We start from the raw sequence: 22,481 nt of genomic DNA, 5'->3' as shown, positions 1-22,481 counted from the left end.
GGTGTCACTGCTATGATACACCTGGTGGAGCAACAGCCAGTCAGGGTCTCACTCCTACCTCGTCACTAAGGACACTTTGGGGTCACATTTAAACTCTGTGGATCATTTTTCAGCTTAGACGGTTGTAAATGAGCTTATTTTACCCCAAACCACGATCTAAACATAACCAGTGTTTTTGTGGTGTCTGAACTAAAGTGACAGAAAGAAGGAAGAGAAAACAAAAACACATGAATGTAAAAACATGAACCTCAGTGTTTTGGCACATGCCACAGCCCTCTGAGGCTGGAACTGTACCAGGAACAAGTGGTTCCTATTAAACTGAAGAAATAGTTAGTGCATTGTACTCTAATGACTTGTTGACAGTCTGCGTAGTCACAGAAAATTGGCAGACATGTGCCTTCAGCGGTCCAGGACGCCAGCGGAATGTGGCCAACGTTATCTGACACAGTGTGATGGCAGTGTGATGAAATGAACGACAAAATAGTTATAAAACAATCACGAATGGAAACAGAAGAACTACAAAGTGACAAAAACAACAAAGAAGAGACGAGAGAAATCCTAAAGGGAACACACAAAATAATCCACAGTGGGTTTTCACAGGCCAGTCAACATGTGGGGTCACAGAAATGTTGCACTTTAATGTGTGTTACCCCACGGGGCTCCAGTGGGGGTTTTCACTGGCCACTTTAGGGGGCCCATAGCTTTATGTTCAGTGGCCACCTCAACCTCAAAAAACAGGTTTAAAGATAAATTTTGTCTAAAATGTGGATTTTTTCCTACACAGTCTGTGTTTGCAGTAAAAGGCATGAACCAGAGCAGCACTGTTGACTGATAGGTTTCTGTTTGGAAATGCATAAAGCCAGTGAGACAACCTCAGAGGGAAACTAAAGGCCCCGGAGAATATTTATGGCTATCCAACAGTAAATTATGACAAATACATGCAAAATAACCACAGAGACACAAACAGGCCATAAAGATTTGTAGCAAAGCTAGAAAGATCGTGGTTTGGGTTTGTGGTCTTGTTGCATCTGTTCCACTTTTTCTGTCGCTCCCTTTAGGAAGCCTACTGAAGGGCTGTTTGCACGCCTGTGTTGAAGGACTGTGTCGTAATCCATCCACCATATTCAGACTTCTAAAACACTAATATTAATCATCATCATTGTTGGCAGTCCTTTAAAATCAGTCAGCCTCTCTAAAGAGCTTCTATTCTGTAATGAAGTGAAGTGAAGGCAGCTTCATCTTTGCCCTTCTGTTTATCCATCATTCTGTGTTTGTGTGGTCTCCTCCGTCCTCTCTCCTGCAGGAGCCGTTGTTCACGCTGTCTCACACAGTCGAGTCAGGCAGAGGAAAATGTCCCTTCAGTCCCAAAGAGCCCTTCACTGCTAGACTGACCGGTAGGTCCCGTCCACCCACGCACACTCCAAGGGCCTGAAAGAGTGGCCATACTGAATCATCATCTGTCATCCTCTAAAAGCCGTGTTCACATTCTGGTGACAGCAGTGCTCTGCGGTGTACAATCCCACCACTGTGTGACTCCTCGCTGCAGACTGTCCGCTCAGCCGAGGCGTGTGTGGTCCGCATGAGTTATTCCACGCGCTGACGTCAGCCGCTGCCCCTCACGACATAAAGGACATAAAACACATCGGCCATATTTGGATCACTTAGACAAAGAGAGAGCTCCATAAAAGAAGCCATAAGTTATGTTTTTATAACTGATGGTTGGTTCTGTGCTGACAGCTGAACGAGGGTTTACCAGCAACGGAAGCACGATGACTTTCCAGCACATATACTTAGAGTACAACTAATGTTTAGGGGTGGTAGAGTAGGTTGGCTGCTAATCTGACCCCAACTGGTTTTGTGCCCCCAGAAAAGTCTTGATGCACGATAGCTAGAAGGCAGAAAAGATTTGGTAAGTCCTTGTAAACCTGGTTTGTAAATATATTGTCACTATATTGCCAATTAAACCAGCCAGGTGCTCCCAGTTGCACTGATTAACTCCGCCTACCAGGAACCTGCAAGACAGCGCACAGGGACAGAAAACCCAGCAGGCCCTGGCCGAGGCGCCGTCTGCGTGGGGAGTTCTGAGTGTTTGTTTGGAATTCAGTCATTTTTAAGGTCAAAATAACTGAGCAATAAACACAACGTGATGCTTATTAAATAGTTTAGTCATGTTGTGAGGTGAAAGACCTTCATGTGAGCGCCCTCAGTCATTGGGCAAGCCGAAGAAATCAAGATAAGGACATCAAACAGACTCTAAATGATGTTTGTTTAGTTGATAGAGTTGAAAAATGTGTTGATTTGGTGACTGATGAAAATCACTAAAATCTAGTAAATCTAGTAGAGCCTTTGCAGTGACTACATCCTGATCCTGATGGTGTTTTAAATACGTCCTTCCTACATGAGGATCTGTGCACGCCGTCACATGTTTTTCGGATGTTTACGGTCTGAGCTGTGGGCTGTTTATTAGGAAAAGCTGCTGCTTCATAATGAGTAAAAGCTGTGCACGGTGAGCGGACTGCATGTGCTGTACCTGGACGTGTCTGAGTGCCGCAGGAGGTTAAACTACATGTAAACATGTAGTTAAAACGAGGAGTCAACACTGAAATTATGGAGGTGTAATTAAGAGAACCAGACTGTTGTTATTTTTCACATAAATGTGCCCGGGGAGAGAGAGCCAGTGTTTCAGTTAATACTGAACCACAAAACAAACACTGAGGACGAATTAAGGGATTTTTTCAAAACCTTATTAAGACATTTTTTTCAGGAAATGATGTCAGAAATATTTTGCTTCATTGTTTTCTTACAGAGAACAAACGAGAGAAAGATTAATGTTTTCATGAATCAGCTTTCAGATATTTACTGTTCTGCTCTGGACCTGCAGAGAATGCAGGGCCTTCAATCGAAGGCAGAGCTATAAAACAGACACCCTGTGTACTGGTCAACTCCTGAATGTAGGAAAATATGTTTCACACAAATTTACTGTTCTTGTTCAGGCAGTCGTTCCTTTTCTTTCTCCCTAGACGGGGATCTGTACGCGGGTACCTCGGTCGATTTTATGGGAGCCAACGCTGCGATCTTCAGGACATCCATCCAGGGCAGCAGCCAGCATTACATCCGCACTGAAGCCTTCGATCACAACTGGCTCAACGGTGAGAAGCTCCGGTCCTGCCCGTTTGTTTTGTTCTCTGTTCGACACACCAGATAAACTTCTGCGACACATGGAAACACTTACCGGTTAATGGTCCCCTGGACAAACGTTTGCTACTGTATATTAACCAAGCGCAGAATGAGTCCCGCAGAAATAAAAAGTTATATGCAAAAATTAAACATTGTGTGTGGCAATAGATTTAAACCATAGTATGAAACCACAGTTAGACACACAGTTCCACCAGATGTTTAAAAAACATGGATGCAGAGTGCACATCGCTCACATTTACTTAGACAAACCAAACCGCTGATATCAGCAAGGATGAAAGAAAACAGCTTTTAGGGCCTCTCAAGGGTGCAGACATCCACTTTGCCTGGTCGGAAATATAGCTTTGCATCCATCATCCCAGGGAGCTGCTCTCACTAAAGGTACTTTTAACTAATCAGGAGACCATTACTTAGTCTGTGGTTGTCATACATGAGCATTAATGTCCCCGCTCTGAGAGCCAAGACCATGAATTATTCTAAAGGTTTTAGGACTCCTGAGCTTTGAACCTGTTTTGGTTGTTTTTGTGTTTCATTCTTTTTCTCATTTTGTATACTTGCTTATTGTGTGTGTGTGTGTGTGTGTGTGTACCTGTGTAGACATGTTCGTGGGGACCAAAAATTGGAATGTTACTATACTTGTGGGGACAAAATCCCTGTTCTCATGAGTTTGACGGCATTTTTGAGACTCAAAATGTGGTTTTAGTGTCAGGGTTACAATGAGGTTAGGGTTAGAGTTATGCATTCATTTTTGATGGTTAGGGTTATGGAATGCATTATGTCAATGGGATGTCCTCACTAAGATATCAAAACGAGAATGTGTGTGTGCATGTGAGACACACACAGCCTGGATGTATTAGTTGTCTAGTTTAATACTAATACCAAGCTGCTCTCCGAGGGATAGAAAGCACTTCCACATAGAAGGCTAAAAAACAAGAAAACTGTATAAATGATTAATAATTAATTTTTGAAATTGATAATAATATGCTTGGATACAGTAAATTAAGACATAAAATAAAATGCAGTAGCAGAAAGAAAAACAAATTAAATGAAACGAAAGGCAGAAGTTTTCTGACAGTTTAAGCTGATGATAGCTCCTCCTCCACGAGAGTCTTCTATAACTCCTTCACTTGCTTCACCTGTACTCGTTTTACCTGTAATTTACAAATAATCTATAGAAACAGAGAGAAGCTCACAGACTGAGTCAAACGTGTACCGTCTCCCTCTCAGAGCCAGATTTTGTGGGCTCCTTCTCCATCCCTGACACGCGCAGCCCGGACGATGACAAGGTCTACTTCTTCTTCAAGGAGAGGGCGGTGGAGGCCGGGCAGTGGGACAAGAGGGTGTACAGCCGCGTGGCCCGAGTCTGCAAGGTAAAAACGAACAGCTTCAACGTGGTTAAGACAAGGAATCAGTGACAGGGATCAGGGTTCTGCTGTCCTGCATCACTGCGTCAGAATTCAGTTATAACTGGTAACAGGCCTTCTGACATCTGTTTTGCTTCATATGTGATTATGTGTGATTTATCTTTAGTTTTCACAGTTAAGTATAAACGCAGTTAAAAAGCCCGTCTGAGACACAGATATTCAGTTTATTACTATAAGAACTAAAGAAAATCAGTTTTCATATTTAAAACACACATCTGGGTAATACATTTATAAAGTAAAAAGTACCAAAACAAGTAAATACATCTAAAGCTTTTTTAGTTTCAGAGCTTTAAATGAAGGAATTAAGGCTTATGTTCTTGAACTGAACAGAAATACAGATCTGTGGAGACGGACGAAGGTTGTGACTTACGATGTCTCCTTTTTATGTTTCCTTCCCTTCCCTTCTTCCCTCACTGTACTCCTCCTTATCTCTAACCGTCATCCTTCCCTCTCTCGCCTCTTCCTCAATCCAGAACGATCTCGGCGGGAGGAGGAGTCTCATCAACCGCTGGACCACCTTCCTCAAAGCCCGGCTGGTCTGTTCTGTCCCCGGTCCGTCCGGAGTCGACACGCAGTTTGATGAGCTTGGTAAAAAACTCCTCCTCTCCCTCCTTTTCCTTCCTCTCTGGATGTTTTCTTACATGACGTCTCCTGAATAATATCTTAGTACAGTACGCCTCGCCTGTGCTCTTGCATTATCGTCCCAACTTTAAAAAGCTGACACTGTTATGTTTGTCTCCTCCTTTCCTTCCACACACTGTCCTGTCTTGTCTTTAGGAGGCCTGAGGTTACAAAGGTTTATCCAAACTGCATTGAAGTTTTGCTGCATCAGCCACTGATTAAAACTTTATTCGTACAAATTTGTGCAACTGTGATTGATTTACAGGTGAACTGACGCTAACGAGGAGACAGAACAGACAAATCTAAAATTCTTCCATTCTTCCTCCCTCAGTGTGAATAACACAGTTTTACTGCTGCACATTGTTCATGATTCTGAGTTTAAAAGCAGCCTCTGTGTTTTCTTAGAGGACATCTTTGTCCTGGAGACCAAGGACCCTCAGAACCCGTCCATCTATGGAGTCTTCAGCACGTCCAGGTGAGGGCGCGTTCAGCCGTGCAGTCACTTACATGTATTTATTTCACAGAGACCATTTTTCATAAATTAGTTTTTTACTTAACATGAGCTGCTTTAACTTTTACATTTCTCATGAAATCCTTTTAAAATGCACGATTTTAAAGATTTCGCCTTTAAAAGTCACGTGATTATTGTCTGGCGCCAGGCCCGTGTCATTCTGTCCTCAGTGGTGCTGATGAGCCCACCGCTGCACACGTTCATGACCGAACTTCTGATTCAATGAGAACTTTATTGACATTTAGGCTTTGAAAACTGAAGGAAACAGTTTTCACGGAAAGAGGGAGGGCGTCCTCTTCCTGTATGTGCACGCCCACTGCCAGGCTGGCACGTGCACACTCAGGGGTCAGATGTGGGAGGTGTCCAGGGTCAAAGGTGAAGAGGCCCAGCTGGTTGTGTTTTTGTAACCAATGTATGGAAGCGCTCCACCTTTTTTCCCCTCGTGTCCTTCCTTTCCTGCTTCCTTCTTTCTCCTTCCTCTTTTATTCTTCCTTCCTTCCTGGCCTGTTTTGCCGTTCTTCTTTCCTCCCCTTCTCCTGTCTTTCCATGCCGTTTTCCCTCCCAAACTCCATCTTTCTATCACAGCCGTCACCAACACCTCCTTTTTCTTCCACAGCTCCATATTTCGTGGTTCAGCAGTGTGCGTGTTCTCCATGGCGTCCATTCGAGCTGCTTTCAATGGACCATTTGCCCATAAAGAAGGACCCGACTATCGCTGGGTCGAGTACAAAGGTCGCATCCCCTACCCAAGACCTGGCACCGTGAGTACGCCTGCACCAAAAACCCCAAAACAAACCACTGTAGCATACTTAGAACCATTTTAATATACTACAACACGATCCTTTGTTATATAGGAACCTCCCTGCACTGTCGTCTAGTTTTGTGTCAGCCACATAACAGTTTCCTGAAATAAAGCTGAAGTATGCTAACAGATGGGATTAAAGATATGAAGCAGAGGACAGTTTCACTGCTGGGAGGTTTGCACAGTACCTGTAAATCATATCTTTGCACACACGTACACAGTTCTGTGCAAAGTTCGTGTGTTTGCATTATTATCCATCATAAACTCCCGTCATGGAGGAATGTGATCCCCCACTTAAAATCATCCCCAAATGCACAGACAGTCTTAAATCTTCAGCCAGAAGAAGAAGAAGGAGGGCTGCAACATCACAGCTCCTCAGCATGCCCGCTCCCAACATTGGACAGCCTCTGTCCACAGTGGAGAGCGGCACACAGCTAAGAGACTCACATCTCTGCACAGTTCTCTTATTATAAAAATGTAGAAATTCTGGCAGCAAGTGTATGAATGTGCAGTAAATACACAGGTATACCCACATGAATCCTCCAACTTATACAGAATAAAGTTTTATTATAAAGTCCTGCTTCTTTAGAGCAAACTTGTTGATCTGTCTGCAGCCAGGATGGTTTTTACATCAAATTTTTATTCTTTTAGGCACTGATATGAGGCCAGTTTAAGGTAAAATGAATGGCTTGAGATAGTGAAATAAATAGATTACTGTCTTCACAGTACTGTGTCTGAAAACACTGCAGTATAACCTTCAGCATCTCTCTAGTATTTGTGGTGAAACGGCCCTTTAAGCACGGGGTAAGGCTTTGGTCAGCTTGTCACTTTAATGTTCAAAAGCTGCTCCTTTTAAAGCCTCGTTGCCCATAAATCTCTGCTAATATAGTGGCGACAGGACGGTATTTATGTTTGTGTGAATAACTAAGACTCTCCTGTGAGATCAGACTCCAAACACACACAACACCGCTAATGAAAACAAGCTGATGGCGCTGCGAGAGGGAAAACCTCTGGTGATTTAACACCTGAGCTGTGAAGTCCTCTGGGAAACTTCAACCTGTCAGGAGGTGCTGAGGTTTTAGTGTGTGTCAGGTGTTATTTCATTCTCCCTGCTGGGGGACTCAGAGCTCTGCAGAGTGGTGCTGAATCATGTGGCTGATTGCAGAAGAGGTGAGTCGCATTAGAGCTGCAGGGGGGAGAAGTTTGAGCCTGCAGAATGATTAATAGCAATATGAAAACGTCAGTGCGATGTTGTGATTCTACTCCCCCGATCACTGACTCACTGTCTTGTTGACTTCAGCTTTTTCACTCTGCTCTACTTGTGTTTTTTCCTTTTTACAATCCTGTCTTCAGCATTTCAATCCCTTCTGTAATTCCTTTCCTTTCCTTTCCTTTCCTTTTCTTTCCTCGCCTCCTCACTTTTTCTTCAAATCACCAGAGTTGGCTATAGACTGCTGGAGGTAGCCATCATAAAATCACCCACTTGTTTGTGAAATGTTTTAAAGCCTAGTTTGTACCATTTTTGTAGCACGTTTATTAGCTGGAACCAGCATCTGTAGACTGTGTAGGCTCAAATATCTGCTAGGCACCGACCAAAACCGGAGCACAAACTACTCTTTTAGTCTGATAAATCAGACAGTAAGCTGTATTATTTGTCTGATAATTAAAAATGCTTCAAAAATACACCAGCAGCACAAATACAAACCTATTTATAACCGATATAAATGATCATCATTATGGATGGATGCTCCCTCTGTAAGCTCAGCTTTCAGAATTGTGACTCTGTTTGGTAAAAATGCTCAACCAGGTCTTTGACTTCTTATTTCTGTCTTTTCTAGAATAACAAACTCTTTAAATCCATGTAAACAGTGATAAAAACCACGACCTGTGTAGTAAAGTTGAATAGAAAATCTTCTCACTACGTTTCTTTCTGTCTGCTGTATCTTCTCGTCATTTAACAGACAAACATGGACCTTATGTTGTTCACTGCTCCCTCTCAGTCCTTCTTCTTGCCCGCTGATGGTTTGTTTCCTGTGTTCCTCTCTCTGGTCCTCCAGTGTCCCAGCGAGACCTACGATGCTCTCCACAAATCCACCAAGGACTTCCCAGATGAGGTGGTGAGCTTCATGCGGCAGCATCAGCTGATGTGGGAGCCCGTCCTGCCTCTGGGCGGCCGGCCCATCTTAACCCGCGTCAACTCGGCCTACATGTTAAAGAAAGTTGTCGTGGACAGGGTGGACGCCGAGGACGGCCCGTACGACGTCTTACACCTGGGCACAGGTGAGGAGGACGAGGGGAAGGAAAAGAGGGGAGGGAAGAAAGTATCGAGGAGTGTGGAGGAAAACAGACTCAGACTGCAGCTGGGACTGAAATCTCATCAGTTTGTTACCAGTGACAGATCAGTTCAGCTGATTCAGAGTGCGATGGAAAGTGTGTAAATGAAGCAAAGAGGCGAGTTTACACAGAGGTGCACGGAGGCAAACTGATGAAGGTTTCTCTGGAACACAAAAAGTGTTTTGTGGGTTTTACACTGAGAACAGAGCAAAACTTAATGTTGAAATGAAAGGAGAAAAGACCGTTTGGTTTTGAAACTGTAACAATGATAAATAAAGAGGCAGGATTGGCAAATATTGAGCTATGAGTTGTGTTTTTTTGGATGGATCTTCACCAAAAGAGTTTGATGTTCTTATATTAGCACTAAATTCCAGTTAAATAGTGACATGTGATTTTTAGGGAGAGGAATAGCTGGAAATCTTTGAAACACAGCAGGGATTTCTAACACGTCCCCTGTTTCTAACGTGTTCTTTTAACCTTCTTTAACACATTTCCCTGATTTAAATTTTTTCTATATTTTTTTATATTTTAAACCCATGAATCATGAATAATTCTTCCTCTGTGTTTGAGCCAGAATATCTGCAGACTCTGGAAACATCAGCTCAGTTGGGACACGACTGACAGAACAGCAGAACGTTCAGATTCGGTGAAACTTTGGTCGGCTGTGAGATTTAAACCTGTCGGTAAAATAAGATCAGCTGAGGCGGGGCCGAGCGAGTGGAATAAACACGCCTTTACGTTTGAACTCGAGCGTGTGATTGGACCGTCTTTTAGAGCGACGTCCTGTGGCTCGCCTGTTGTGTGTAAACACGTTTTCATTCATTATCTGTAAGGCAGTCAAAAATGGAGAGCTTTTATTGTGACGGGGTGAATGATTTCCTGAGTGTGTTGGGCCTTTGTTCATTAATGTGCACACAGGTGGGTTTGCTTCTTTGTGTCTCTGCAGCTGAATGATTCCGTGTGTGTGTGTCTGTGTGTGTGTGTCTGTCTGTGTGTGTGTCTGTGTGTGTGTGTGTGTGTTTTGTGTGTTTTTGACAGTGAGCGATTGTCTGTGCACGCGTGATTAATGGCAGCAGTTATTTAAGTGCTGGCGACAGATCGGGGGCCAGAGGTGCTCCGCCTGCTCCATACATCTCTGCTAAGTGGATTCTTCTCCACCACCTCTCATCTCCCCATTAACTCCACATTCACCTGCCTGATAAATGCTCCTTCTAATCTTTCACCTAATACCACCAGGAGGAATGTTTCTACATGCTTTCTGAGTGACAGATGACTTTTTTTATTGGTTCGTTGTATCCCATTTTAAAAATATCCGACTCTTTAATCACATCCCTGCATCACACTGTTTATTTTAGGATTGAAATACAGCTTTGAGAAGTCTACAGGTTACTGCGGTCATGTACTCGTTTGAGTTATGGCTTCTAGTTTAGCTGTTCAAAGGTATTAAAGTGAACGCAGCGCTGTGCACTGAAAGCTTACAGAAGCTTCTTTTATATCCAGTCCAGTTGAATCCAGATTTAGCTCATCAGTCTGCAGAATCAGTGTGCAGTAAGATAATAGAAAGTAAATGGTGCAGATGTGTTTCATTTCTACTGTCTTTCACCACTTTCTGCTCTGCCTCACGCTGATAGATGCTTTACTTTCATTTTAAATCAAACACTGTATTTTCCTTTAGGCTGCTCGGTCCTGTAGCTTTTCACAAACCCTGCTGTGATTGGAGGAATAGTGCAAGGCACCAGTTTAGAAAAGGGTTAAACTGTAGTGTAACAGGATCCCACTGTGGCAACGAGACAGTGTGCAGATATTCCACAGTCAGATGGAAGTGGTATTATTGGAGAATGGAAGCATTTAGGAACCATCGTAACTCGTCCACGATGGCAGAGCGAGGTCACCACTCCAGACATCCTCTGAATTAACATCAGCACAAAAGCTGTGCACCAGGAGCTTCATGGCATGGGTTTATTATGTTCATATCATCCATCACTCAGTCGGACTATCAGCGGTCTTATCCTTCTGCTCCTGTATTCTGATAAACACTGAGGCTGACACGATGACACCGCGGATACCTGCACAGCCATTCTCCTTATCGTCTTATCTTTGCATGTTTGTTTCAAACAGTGAATGATAACAAATGGAAGGTGGAGATGTCTGTGCCTGGGTTTGGTATGCAGAGGATCAGATTCATGTATGTGGGTCTCCCGGAGCGATGAACCCTGACCTCACCTGACTTAATGCAGGTCTTAAATATAAATCCCAAAGGTCAAAAGTGACCTGCTGGTTTCAGTTCAAAGTGGAAACCTTTGTGCTGCTGTCTGAGGCTTCAAAGCAACTTTGGAAGTTTAAACTAAGTTGAATTTATTTTTGAGATGTTATTGCTATTTCATTACTGATTAACAGAAACGCGCCTCTGAGTCCATCTGTTTTAGTAAAGGTTAAGAAACCAGTGATTCTCTCTAAAACTGAGATTTGACTTTTTGATGTTTTGCTGTCCTAGAATAAATAAACAAAACTAGCTGCTGTCCTCGCTCTGCTAGCCTGCTGTTTGACTCTTGTTCAGTTTTAACCAAATAAAGGACACAGTGGGAAACATACATTATTTTATAGAAGCTTGTTGGATTTGTTTCATCTCCAGGTTGTGCTGATTGTGGTCTCTGTGTTTAGACTCAAAGAAAACAAAAATGCCAGGATCAGTATAATCACAAAGCTACCAGATTACATTTTTTACTGTGAAATTAAACGTTACAAAAGCCTCTGGTGACCACAGGCATTGAAGCGCATCATTACTCAGTGATGAGGGCACACTTGTTTGACAGACATGTCTGCAGACACACACACAGCATGCAGTAGTCTCACAAACAGCTGCAGACACACACGGTTTCCCACAGTGGAGCTTTATGAGCATCCTGACGTGATGTGAGCGCACATGTAAGCGAGCGTGTTTGAAAGCCTGAACATCCGATCGTACAAATGCGCGCCTGTCTGCGTCTCCAGCAGTTGATTTGTGTGTGTTTGTGTTCCATATGGTTTTGCTGTGTTGCATCCTAAGTGCAGTGTGTGGTTTCACCGTCACAGCTGGCGTGTGTAACAACAAACTGCCATAAATTGTGCGCGAGGTGCCTGTTTAGCGTCGTTACGAGGGTTACCGCTGGAGACCGTGTCCCGTGCTAACGTGGGATTGAGCTTCGGTCGTGTAACGCTTTGTTTTTCAGACGCGTCATCTCCCAAAGGGGCTTTCCTGGGAGGCTGTTGTGAAACAGAACTCCTGGCTCTGCTTCGGAAAAGATAAAACGGATCAAGCTTTCGGTGTTCCTTCCTGGAGTTTCTCTAAAGAGGGCCCCGTGCAATCCTACTGTTTCATCACTCCGGCATAAATCTGAGGCCGTCTTTGCAGATGTTTTATTAGGGCAGAGTTTGGTTTCAAAGCTGAAATGAAAATGTGTGTTTTGCCGCAGGATTCCCACACGTCGGTCAAAAATCTTCTTTTATGTTGCAGATGATGGGAAGGTGGTGAAGGCGGTGTCTGTCATTAAAGACAACTGGGGCACAGAGGAGGTCATACTGGAGGAGCTGACAGTCTTCCAGGTGAGATGTTATTACAGGTTTGTGAGCGATGGAGAGCACGAAGGTGGCGCTAACGTTTTCCACCCTGTTATATTCACAGAGCTGTGTGTGATTGATGCCTTCCTGATGACAAAGCAGGTTTACTTTGTGACTAACAGCCCTCAGTTTCTCCATCAGATCCAAAAACAGTAAATAAAAAGATGGATGTAGTTGCTGGGTCTGAACAGCTGATGTGGGAGTGCCTCCTGTGGTGCAGAAACACTTCCTTCCCCGTAGACGTCTATGGCCGGGCCTCTGTAAACACTTCCCTGATGAGTTTGTGGGCTCGGTTGTTTATTTCAGGTCAAACTGAATAAATCATGAAGTTCATTTTGTAAATTCTGGTCATTCAGAGTTTCAGACGGGGCCGATTTTTCACTCAGGACTTAACAAAATCAGTTTCACAGTCAGGTCTGTGTGTCGCTCAAACACCAGATGCTTATCTCAAGATTTCAAAACTGGATTTCACAAACCAACAGGTGACATCATGGTATTTATGCCCATGTTTTATACTGCCTGGCCAAACCCACGTCTCTTTCAACAGCACCTTTTGATAAACTGGTCCAGTTGCTCAAGCGTGCCGAGCACCCAGAAACGGAGCTGTCTGACCTGCTGCAGCTTTCGTTGAAGCTCTCTCTGCACGTCTCACTGCTGGCACCACCTGATTTCATGCGAGTCTCCCACAGAACCTTTAAGCCTCGGGCTCAGAGGCGAACTACACGGGACTTTTATGGCTAAAATCACAGAGCTTGTTTCCGTGACTCCCACTGTCCATCTGCCAGGCCCGGACCGTGTGATCGAACATCGTTTTCTGGAACAACTCCACTAAACACAAAAACAGATAGCAGGGCACATATTTCCCAAGGTCATCTGGGTAAATAAGCTAATGGGGACAGCAAAGAGAGAGAAGTGAGGGATGTGAGGAGGCATGGATGCATCAGGGTGAAAGGAAAAAATACAGCTGGACTAAACACAGAAAAAAAACACAGAGGACAGAAATAGAGGGAAGGATGCAGAGGAGGGGGATAAAAAGACGGAAGAGAGGGAAGGAAGCGGAAAGTTAAACGGAGAAATGAAACCCAGGCAGAGTTGGAGCTGAGGACAGGTGAAGGAAGAGAAGCCACAAACAAACAGGATGCCACACACACTCGGCCTGTTTACTTCACTACTAATAAATGTTTACTTTACTACTAATTAAGACAGGAACAAACCCATTTCCAGCAGACTCACAAAACAGTCGGACAGCTGTGGGCAGCGTATGAAACGGGAGCCTTTATTTCTATCGGCTGAAGTCTGCAGGGGGCTGCAGGGGGGTCGGGCTGCACCCTGACCGGGTTTCACATGAGTGCTTGTTCAGTTTCTGGCTGTGACAGAACGCAGGATAGTCATATCACTGTAAAACACTTGGTCTCTCCTTCACTTCGACTCCTCGGCTCACAGCGGTCAGGGGTCGTCGACTCCCTTTGTGAAACGCTTTACTGAGTCAGTGAGCCAGAAAAATGGAGCTGGGGGGTAATTTTACCCCCCGAAGAAGAAAGAGACTTATTAGATTTCTAATCTCAGTAGTTGCCCTGACCTCAGAGCCGTGAGTCGCTCCGAGGCATTCCTCAACCTCCACACAGCTGAATTATTGCTGCTTTTAAGGAGCAGCGTCTGTGGTTTGGAGTCAGTGGTGCGAGTCGACCCTTCTCCTCCGTTCCTGCAGGTTTGTCTGCAAATAAAAACGTGTGTTTGTTCTTTTTTTTATATAAAATGGGTCGTTTACACAAAGTAACTAAGTTCATTTATTCAAGTCCGTCACTTAAGTCATGGGGATAAGTTTGGTTTGAGCATTGGGGAGTCTGGGCTCCCAGACTGGGCGACTTTTAGCCAGACCTGCAGTCCCTGCCCAGGTACACATAATATTGAATAAGCTATAAAATACATATAAACGTTACCAAGATACAAGTTCTGCAATTAAACATGTGTTTAATTGCAGAATGAGTTTGGCTCAGTTAGATGAGTAGCCGCCTTGAGACCCGGAAGTTCGGGTTCGAATCCTGCTCATGGCAACATTTCTTACCGAATTCCCCAGAGGAACCCACCCGAGGGATTAATAAAGTTTTATCTAGTATAGAGTCAAAGAATCCTCAAAACTATACTCACATGTATCTATTGACTATAACATCGATATTTAAATGCTGTTTAAATATTTACGTAATAAAAATAAATAAGAAATAGTGAAGTGTTTTTTTTATATATCATGTTGGTCATTTTTAATCGTCCACTGATTTACTGACTAATAATCTCATCTGTAAGTTTATCTGCTGTCAGTACAAAGCCAGCGTCGCTCCAGCTGTTAAACGGCATAAACGCTGCTCGTCTTTGCTTTCTCCCACATTTATTCACCAATAAGCATTTTTCTGAATTGTGTAACAAGAAACTTGAGCCTGATGAAGCCGGCACTGCAGTTACTCCTAAATCCTAAATTATTCCTCGTCTCATTAATAATTCTCACCTATCACGCTGCTCGCCATAAACATTGATGAACGCCGCCGTCTGTCATCGTGCGTTATCTGTAACTTCTTATATTTATACGTCTCCTCTTGATCCCACAGAGCCCCACTCCCATCCTCAGCATGGAGCTTTCCACCAAGCGAGTAAGTCTCTCTGTTTCTCTCTGAAGTGTCGGACTTGGATTACTTTTGTATTTTTGGAGCTTTCTTAAATTAAATAAGTCGTTATTTGGTTCGTGTCACAGTGATGGTCGTGGTCAAACAGGAAATGTGTGTTTTTACATCTATCCAGACGATTCAGACTAAAATATCTAAAGTATTTAAATTTGATCTAAATATTAGATGTTGACTTTTCTGCAGCAAAATCAGCTTTGATTAAATCATTCGTCTCTGTAGCATCTTTAAATCTTTACATCTTTATAGATTTCGGTGACACGAGTCCCCAAAATCTATCATTTGAAATGTAAAACTGAGAGAAGCGTAAACATATATGAAGATTATGGATGAAATAGGATGTTGAGCAACTTTTTTAGAGTTGTGCAACAGATATGAGCCATGAGGATGTATGTCCAGCCTACAGAAATGCTCTCCTCTTCCTCCCCCCTCTGCTCCACAGCAACAGCTGTACGTGTCCAGCGAGCTCGGCGTGGCCCAGCTGGGGCTCCAGAGGTGCGAGTTATACGGGACCGGCTGTGCTGAGTGCTGCCTGGCCAGAGACCCCTACTGTTCCTGGGATGGACAGACCTGCTCCAGATACTTCGCCATGAGCCGGAGGTAACGAGGACAGAGGGGGAGGACGTTTATCAGCCCGAGTCACCCGAGTGTGAACACGCTTTAGGATTTACTCTTACTGTGTTCAGTCCTGCTCATGTTGGCTGTTGTCCAAAGATAATAGCTGAAGTTCATTCATGTGGCACATTTCAACAACATGATTTTTTAAATTTAAAACGGGTAATTGTGCAAACTGAGCAACTTTTCAACGCAACTGTAGCTTCATAAGAATTAAAGCGGACAGAGACGTCAGGCACCCAGTTAACTCTGATGGTTTAAAGTCTTTACAGCTCTTTGTGTGACAGAAAGCAGACCACAGGGACATCTCAGCATATACACTCAGTCTGCGTTTTCACAGTTTAAGGCTGTGAATTATTCTGTGAGCTCCACGTGTTGCCACAATCAAACATCTAGAGTGCGATAAAGGACAAAAACTACATCAGGAAGCCAAATAGAACCTCGAGAGCCAGATATTTCTGTGAAAAACAAGCTGCACCCCTGCAGACCACTGGGCCACAGAGCCAGTGCAGTTAAAAATATAAAATAAAAGTTTAATGCACACACATCTTCCTGGGATACATCGCCATGGTAACTGAAGCCACATTCACCTTGTCTAACACGTGTGCAGATGCTCTGATGGATGCATGAAGGACAGCTGGGGGTTTAGAGTCTTGTCCAAAGATAACATGCAAAGTGGAGAAACCAGGGATTGAACCACCGACCTTCCAATTAGTAGATGACTCTGTGTGCACAGCCGCCCCCTAGTTTGATAAACCCCGTGTTGACTTATCAAGCTGATGACCACCTTTGTGTGACCTCCCATGCCGGGGGAGCGGGAAGATTGCAGATGTGTTGACCTTGTTTTGCAGTGAAAGTGTGGACGGTGCTGATGCCGGTACGCTGGAGTTTTAGCTGCTAAAAGCTTTGCAGTGTGAGAACCGAACTTCTTCTGGAGCTTTGACAGCCTCTGCCTTATAGTAAAAACATGCTCTGCTGTCCCTCTGATGGCCTTCAGGATAAAAAACAATAAAAACACAAGAACACGTTCTCCGAGCCTTTTTTCACAGATATAAATGAAGTGGAAAATGAAAAGTCCTGCATTTGCGCTGCTCCTGGAGTAAGTTGGCACCTCCAGTGAACCGAGCTATGATTGAAAGTGATTTTTGACCCTCGGTTCTGCTGATTGTTGCTAAAATAAACATTACACTCATTTCTTTTTTAATGACCATGAAGCAGTTCTGTCATGAATTTATACCATAAGAAGGGCAATAACAAAAAGGTCAAATGGCCGCGCAGCAGTGACATGAAGCTGAAATGACATCCGTATCAGCTGATAGTGATGGTGTGCCTGCACAGCCAGTGAGATTTTAACACTTGAATACAAGCTGCGCTCAAGTTTCCTCAAACATCTGAAAGGAGACTTGCAGAGAGAAGGATGCAGGAATCGTGATTTTGGAGTCGTGTAGATGAGTTAAAGCTAAAACAGGGGAGGATGGGTGCGAGGGGTGGGGGGGTAACAGGGAGGCCTCAGCAGAACGAGACGTGACAAAGCTCTGAACAAACACTCTGTATTTTCACAGCCTGTTCTCACTCCTTGTTTCCTCATTCATAATCACAGTAGCTCCTTTTTCTGGCACCAGAGGAGCTCAGCAACAACAGCGAGGGGGAGGATTTAATGCACTTATACGAGTTTATCTAAAGGCACGGCGTTATCTGCTGCTGCCGCTGTCAGCTGTGCTTTAACCGATGAGTCTGAAGTCTGCTCACACACACACACACACACACACACACACACACACACACACACAAAGCTGCTTTTTAACATTTTCAGCATGAATTAAATCATCAGAGGACTGTGCAGTTTTTACAAAAACAAATAAATGTTGATATAAAGCATGAGAGAGGTTCAGTGGCATCCATCCATCGTCCATGTTTGAACCAAGCTCCGGCTAAAAGTCCGCTTTATGTTAAATCGATTGCATGTTACTCACAGTGTCCATGTGCTGGTATCGTCGCTGTTATCTGAATAAATCAAATAAAAAATACAGTAAAGAGCTTTGAACCTTCTCACTGTGAGTCAGCAATGCAAACGGCCAAAGAACGAAGCTCACAGATTCAAATCTGCTCTTTTAAATTCAACCTAACCTGTGTGTGTGTGTGTGTGTGTGTGTGTGTGTGTGTGTGCGTGTGTGTGTGTGTGTGTCAGGCGGGCGCGCAGACAGGATGTGAAGTATGGAGACCCCTGGAGTCAGTGCCCAGACACAGAGGACGGTAAGCATTTCCTCTGCTGATGTGAATAAACTGTTTAAAATATAATTTTCCTGACAGCTGTTACACAGTACAGCACATGTACACACTTACATGTGTACATGTGCTGTACTGTGACCAGTGGCAGAGTGTTAAGTGTCACTGTGGGGTAGGAATGTTGTTGGGCCCATAATCGCTCTGTGCTTGAATTTTGGCTGCGAGTAAATAAAAGATCACATGACCTGATGCTCAGATCCTCTGTGTGTGATCAGTGAGTCTAATATGACACCAGTCATGTAGGAGTTATTGTATTCTTTCATTTCTGCTGCATTATTGATCGTTCCATATATTAAATGTGAGTCCCCCCCACCTGGCCCCCTCAACACTGATTTATTTTGTACAGTAACTTTGTTACACTTAACATGCAAAATTTTCCAAAGGTCAGAACCTTTTGACCCCTTTAGTGGGATTCATGTCGTTTCTTTCCCAACTTATATCAGACACAGATACTCAGGTGAACTTTTCAGGGGAGAAAAAAACATTAAAGTTCTGTTAAAAACTGCAAAGAAATCAATTTTACATACAATTTTTTTAAATGTCACATTTCCTGACATATTTAGTCGCTGTTATCAGGACTGACCCATCGATTCACTCTGTTTGTGTGACAGACGGAAGTGTTTGTCTTTCTGAGTGTGTCTGACTTTTTTAATGTGTTATGGGTGTGTGTGTGTGTGTGTGTGTGTGTGTGTGTGTGTGTGTGTGTGTGTGTGTGTGTGTGTGTGTGTCTGAAAAATCCCCATCCCACTGTCCCACATGAGGTCAGCGTGTTTAAGTTGGATTTTTTTGTGTGGAAAAAATCCTTATTTGATCTTAAAGTTCTCCCTTGATAACTGAATCAGGAAGTATCACACCTCCTCCTCAGCCCTCCCTCAGCTCCGCCTTCGATTGGATCTGTTATTGATTTTGTTAATAAATGATTTTCATTAGAAACCAGACTGCTGCTGAATTCTGTACACGATCCTAAATAACTGTTTAGTTTGTATCAGAGAAAAACAGAAGTGGCAGTTTGTCTTTTCCTGAAACCTTTGCTTTTTCTTTTTTTGTGAACAGAAAATCCACTGAATCACTCAACTCACCTGTCTCACCTGAGAAGGAACATTTGTGTTTTTACTTCATATTTTAATTACTGGTGTTAACTATCAGGAGCTGATAGCACTTTTTAAAAATGGTCACCTTGTATTTTTACAAAAAAGTGAAAATAAGGTAAAATGCCTGTTGTTACCATGGTGTTCTGAACACAAGCATATGGCGCCCTCTAGTGGATGTATCGCATAACTGCAGGTTTCTCTGTTTTGTGGTCAAAAATAACAGAAAACTCGTTTTTTTACAGTTAAGGAAATCTTTCATTTTACAGTTCTATGCAAAAAAAGTGCTTTTTTCTGTATAATCTTTTATCACCTGTGCTGTCTCACATTCAAACAAACCTAACTACAAAAAGAAAAGAATCATTTCCATCATTTCCCTGGGAGCATCGCACTGTGTGCAGAGCTGTGAAAGCAAAAGAACAATATCCTAAAGGTTTTCCTGTGTCTTTGTCAGATTCAGACTCTGTGGAGGTGAAGGTGGTGTACGGTGTTGAGGGAAACTCCACCTTCCTGGAGTGTGTTCCTCGCTCGTCCCAGGCGGAGCTCAGGTGGACGCTGCAGGTCTCAGACAGCCAGCAGCAGACTGTCGGTCAGACACATGAAAGCAGAGAGGTGAGTTTACCGCTCCCTTTTCAGTTTTCACATTAAAAGCATTCAGATTTTTACAAATGTTTACAGTAGAGTCTTCTTCCTCTCTCTGATGTGGCTCATTCACCAAAAACCCTAATCATGGCTTTAGTCTCTGGATTTGTCCTCTAAACGTTCCCCTTCCTCTGGTTTTATTTATATATAATTTTAGTCCCGAGCCTCCAAAGGACAAGACATTAACAGACATTATTTTCTGGCTAAATCTGAGCAAACAGAAACAATGTATCGCAGAAACAGACTTTGTTTCTGTCTGACCAAGATTGGACCATCTAAAAGATGTTTAGAAAGAGAGGCCGTGTTGCATATAAACCCACCAGTGGGCTGTAAAAACAGCTAAAATCCGAACTGTCCCACTGTCATTAACTACCATTGTTCCAAAATGCACTGCTGCACACGAGTGCACACAATATTCTGCTGCACCTCCTTGAATACAAAGAACAGCACAGACTGAACTTTTGCCGTTCTTTCCTCAGCTCCCTCAGAGCGACGACGACCGCTCCTTCCACATGAAGCGAGGCTTGCTCATTCAGCAGCTGGAACAGGCCGACTCGGGCCTTTACACCTGCACCAGCCGTGAGCACTCCTACACCCAGGTCCTGGCTCGATACCGCGTTCGCATAATCCCTAAGCACAGCCTCAACCCAGCTCGCTACATGCAGAGCCACAACCCCAACCTCCCAGGCCCAGTGATTCTGGGGAAAACTGGCCCGGCCGGAGGAGGAGGGATTGCTGGGTTTCTGAGCCAGCCGGGCTCCCCTCATGCACCGCCTTCTCTGCCAGGACATGGGAACTCGTGGCTGCCTCAGCAGCTCCCTCTGAGGAGCTACAAAGACCTGCATAAGGTGGGAAGCAACAGTCTGACCGCGGATGAGTACTGCGAGCAACTGTGGTACCGCGAGAAGCGCCGGCAGCAGAAGCTCCGGGCGCTGAAGATGAAACAGGAGAGCAGGAAGGCTCGCGTGAGGAGGAACAACCCTCCCGAGGTTCCTCTCTAGTCGCCTGGAGGATCAGAGACTGCCGAGGACAACAGATCCTGTACATGCAGAGGACACGGTGGGGTCAAATCAAGAAAGTTTGCTTCCTGAGCAAATAAAGCCGGCCAACAAAGTGACACTAATGATAATTTACCATTAAAAACTAATATTCCAGAAAAAGAGATTCGTTTGTCTTCGTCCTGAAATCTTTAGTATTTAGAAAGACTTGGAAATGGAAATATAAGGATGTATGTAGAAAGATGATAGAAACATGTATCTGTCTCTGAAGTCTTGTTTTTGTAGGTCAAATTGCTCATGCATTTATGAGCTGTTGCTGATAGTTTACAGTCAGATAAATCATTTGGTAGAAAAGTAGTCCAAGTAAGTGTAAGTTAGACTTTGCAGCATTCTCTGACAGATGTACTGATAGATATGAGCTGCAATTAAAGGACAAGTTCCAGTTATTCACCTATAAACAAAAAAAAGCAAGGTCTGATTTAAATTTGGATGATCTCCCCTTCAGGGTCATCTTTGTGTGCAGCTCTGGACTGATTGCTTTGCTGCTGTTCTCAGGTCACCCCCTGGAAGTCCGGTCTGTTTGAGCCTCTGTGCTGCACGCTGGAGCTGGGATTTGTGGCCGTAGTCATCGTTCACTTCACTCACCAGGGCTTTTCCTCTATGTGACTTTGACCAGTTTTCTGAAAATGAAATTTAAGTGAAACGGTTGCTTTGATTTGTTGCACAGGACTTTGACTGATTGGTTGAAAAATAGCAGCAGTTCTGTAATCAGTCTGGAGCTGCATGAGAAGGCGAGCTTAGAGGGGAACTCGGATTTATTTCAGACATGCTTTTTAATTTTTATGTGGGTTTTTTGCCCTGATGATAGCATTTAGTTGGCTTTCAGTACAAAAAATGAAACAAGTAAGTTAAAAGGTCCCTGAAACTGTTTCTTAATGTGTTTCCTTTTGCAAGTGAGGATCTCTAAAAGCCAAAATGTCTGCCAGCTTTTCTAAGAAAACATGTTTTATACACCTCAGATTGACCCTTTTTATTATTTTCATGTCTCTTCTACATGTTTAAATATTCAGACCTTTAACACACCTCAGTGGCTGGCGTGCAGTTTGCATCCAAACTCAGGTTTGACTGACAGTTGGAGGGGGAAATGTTTCAGGATCTCAGACACACTGCAGACAGACGCAGCGTATTTATATGATCTAACTTGCTGACAGCAGACTCCAGTGTTTGCCCAGTTTACTGCTTCACATTTAACCCTGTTTATTAAAAACTATCGAGAGTTTTCAGCAGGTATCTATGTTTGTTCTGAGACGTAAGCTTCACACATACCTGATGGATTAAAGGCCTCGATGGAAACGCACACATGAAATGGACCTTGCTTGAAACATTATGTATAGCTCTTTACGTCCATGTATATTAAAGAACTCTATTTTTCTAGTTTCCTTTCTGTATCCTGTAGAATTTACTGCATTTTGTAAGTTTATATAAACCTGTGTTTTCCTCATAAGCAAATTTCAGACTTTTTTACTTCACAGCTCTAATAAGCTTCGAGACCGTGTAATGTCATCGTTTTTACTGTATGTGAATAAGCCACAAATGATAACTCTCAGTGAAAATAAAACAAAGAAAAACATTTGTGCATTTTATCTTTTTTGTTCTGGAGTTTTTGGCTGAATTCTGGTTGAGCTGCACAGTCCTG

At 43.5% G+C, this 22,481-nt stretch overlaps 1 protein-coding gene across 1 annotated transcript in view; it reads left to right on the top strand.

Annotated features, from left to right (window-relative positions):
• The window catches only part of si:dkey-49n23.1 (semaphorin-3D), a 111,316-nt gene extending 88,901 nt beyond the window's left edge, over nucleotides 1-22,415 (top strand). The window contains exons 6-18 of the mRNA XM_031735721.2: nucleotides 1,304-1,394; nucleotides 3,021-3,149; nucleotides 4,423-4,565; nucleotides 5,093-5,207; nucleotides 5,646-5,715; nucleotides 6,368-6,512; nucleotides 8,611-8,833; nucleotides 12,381-12,469; nucleotides 15,085-15,126; nucleotides 15,599-15,756; nucleotides 17,960-18,024; nucleotides 19,600-19,757; nucleotides 20,267-22,415. Coding sequence (XP_031591581.1) covers nucleotides 1,304-1,394; nucleotides 3,021-3,149; nucleotides 4,423-4,565; nucleotides 5,093-5,207; nucleotides 5,646-5,715; nucleotides 6,368-6,512; nucleotides 8,611-8,833; nucleotides 12,381-12,469; nucleotides 15,085-15,126; nucleotides 15,599-15,756; nucleotides 17,960-18,024; nucleotides 19,600-19,757; nucleotides 20,267-20,788 — 1,950 coding nt within the window. The 3' untranslated portion in view covers nucleotides 20,789-22,415. The remainder of the gene's footprint in view (nucleotides 1-1,303; nucleotides 1,395-3,020; nucleotides 3,150-4,422; nucleotides 4,566-5,092; nucleotides 5,208-5,645; nucleotides 5,716-6,367; nucleotides 6,513-8,610; nucleotides 8,834-12,380; nucleotides 12,470-15,084; nucleotides 15,127-15,598; nucleotides 15,757-17,959; nucleotides 18,025-19,599; nucleotides 19,758-20,266) is intronic.
• Nucleotides 22,416-22,481: the final 66 nt, after the last annotated feature.

Source organism: Oreochromis aureus, linkage group 5, assembly GCF_013358895.1.
Source record: "Oreochromis aureus strain Israel breed Guangdong linkage group 5, ZZ_aureus, whole genome shotgun sequence".
NCBI classification, from domain to species: domain Eukaryota; kingdom Metazoa; phylum Chordata; class Actinopteri; order Cichliformes; family Cichlidae; genus Oreochromis; species Oreochromis aureus.
This window is presented reverse-complemented; position numbering and strand designations above follow the sequence as displayed.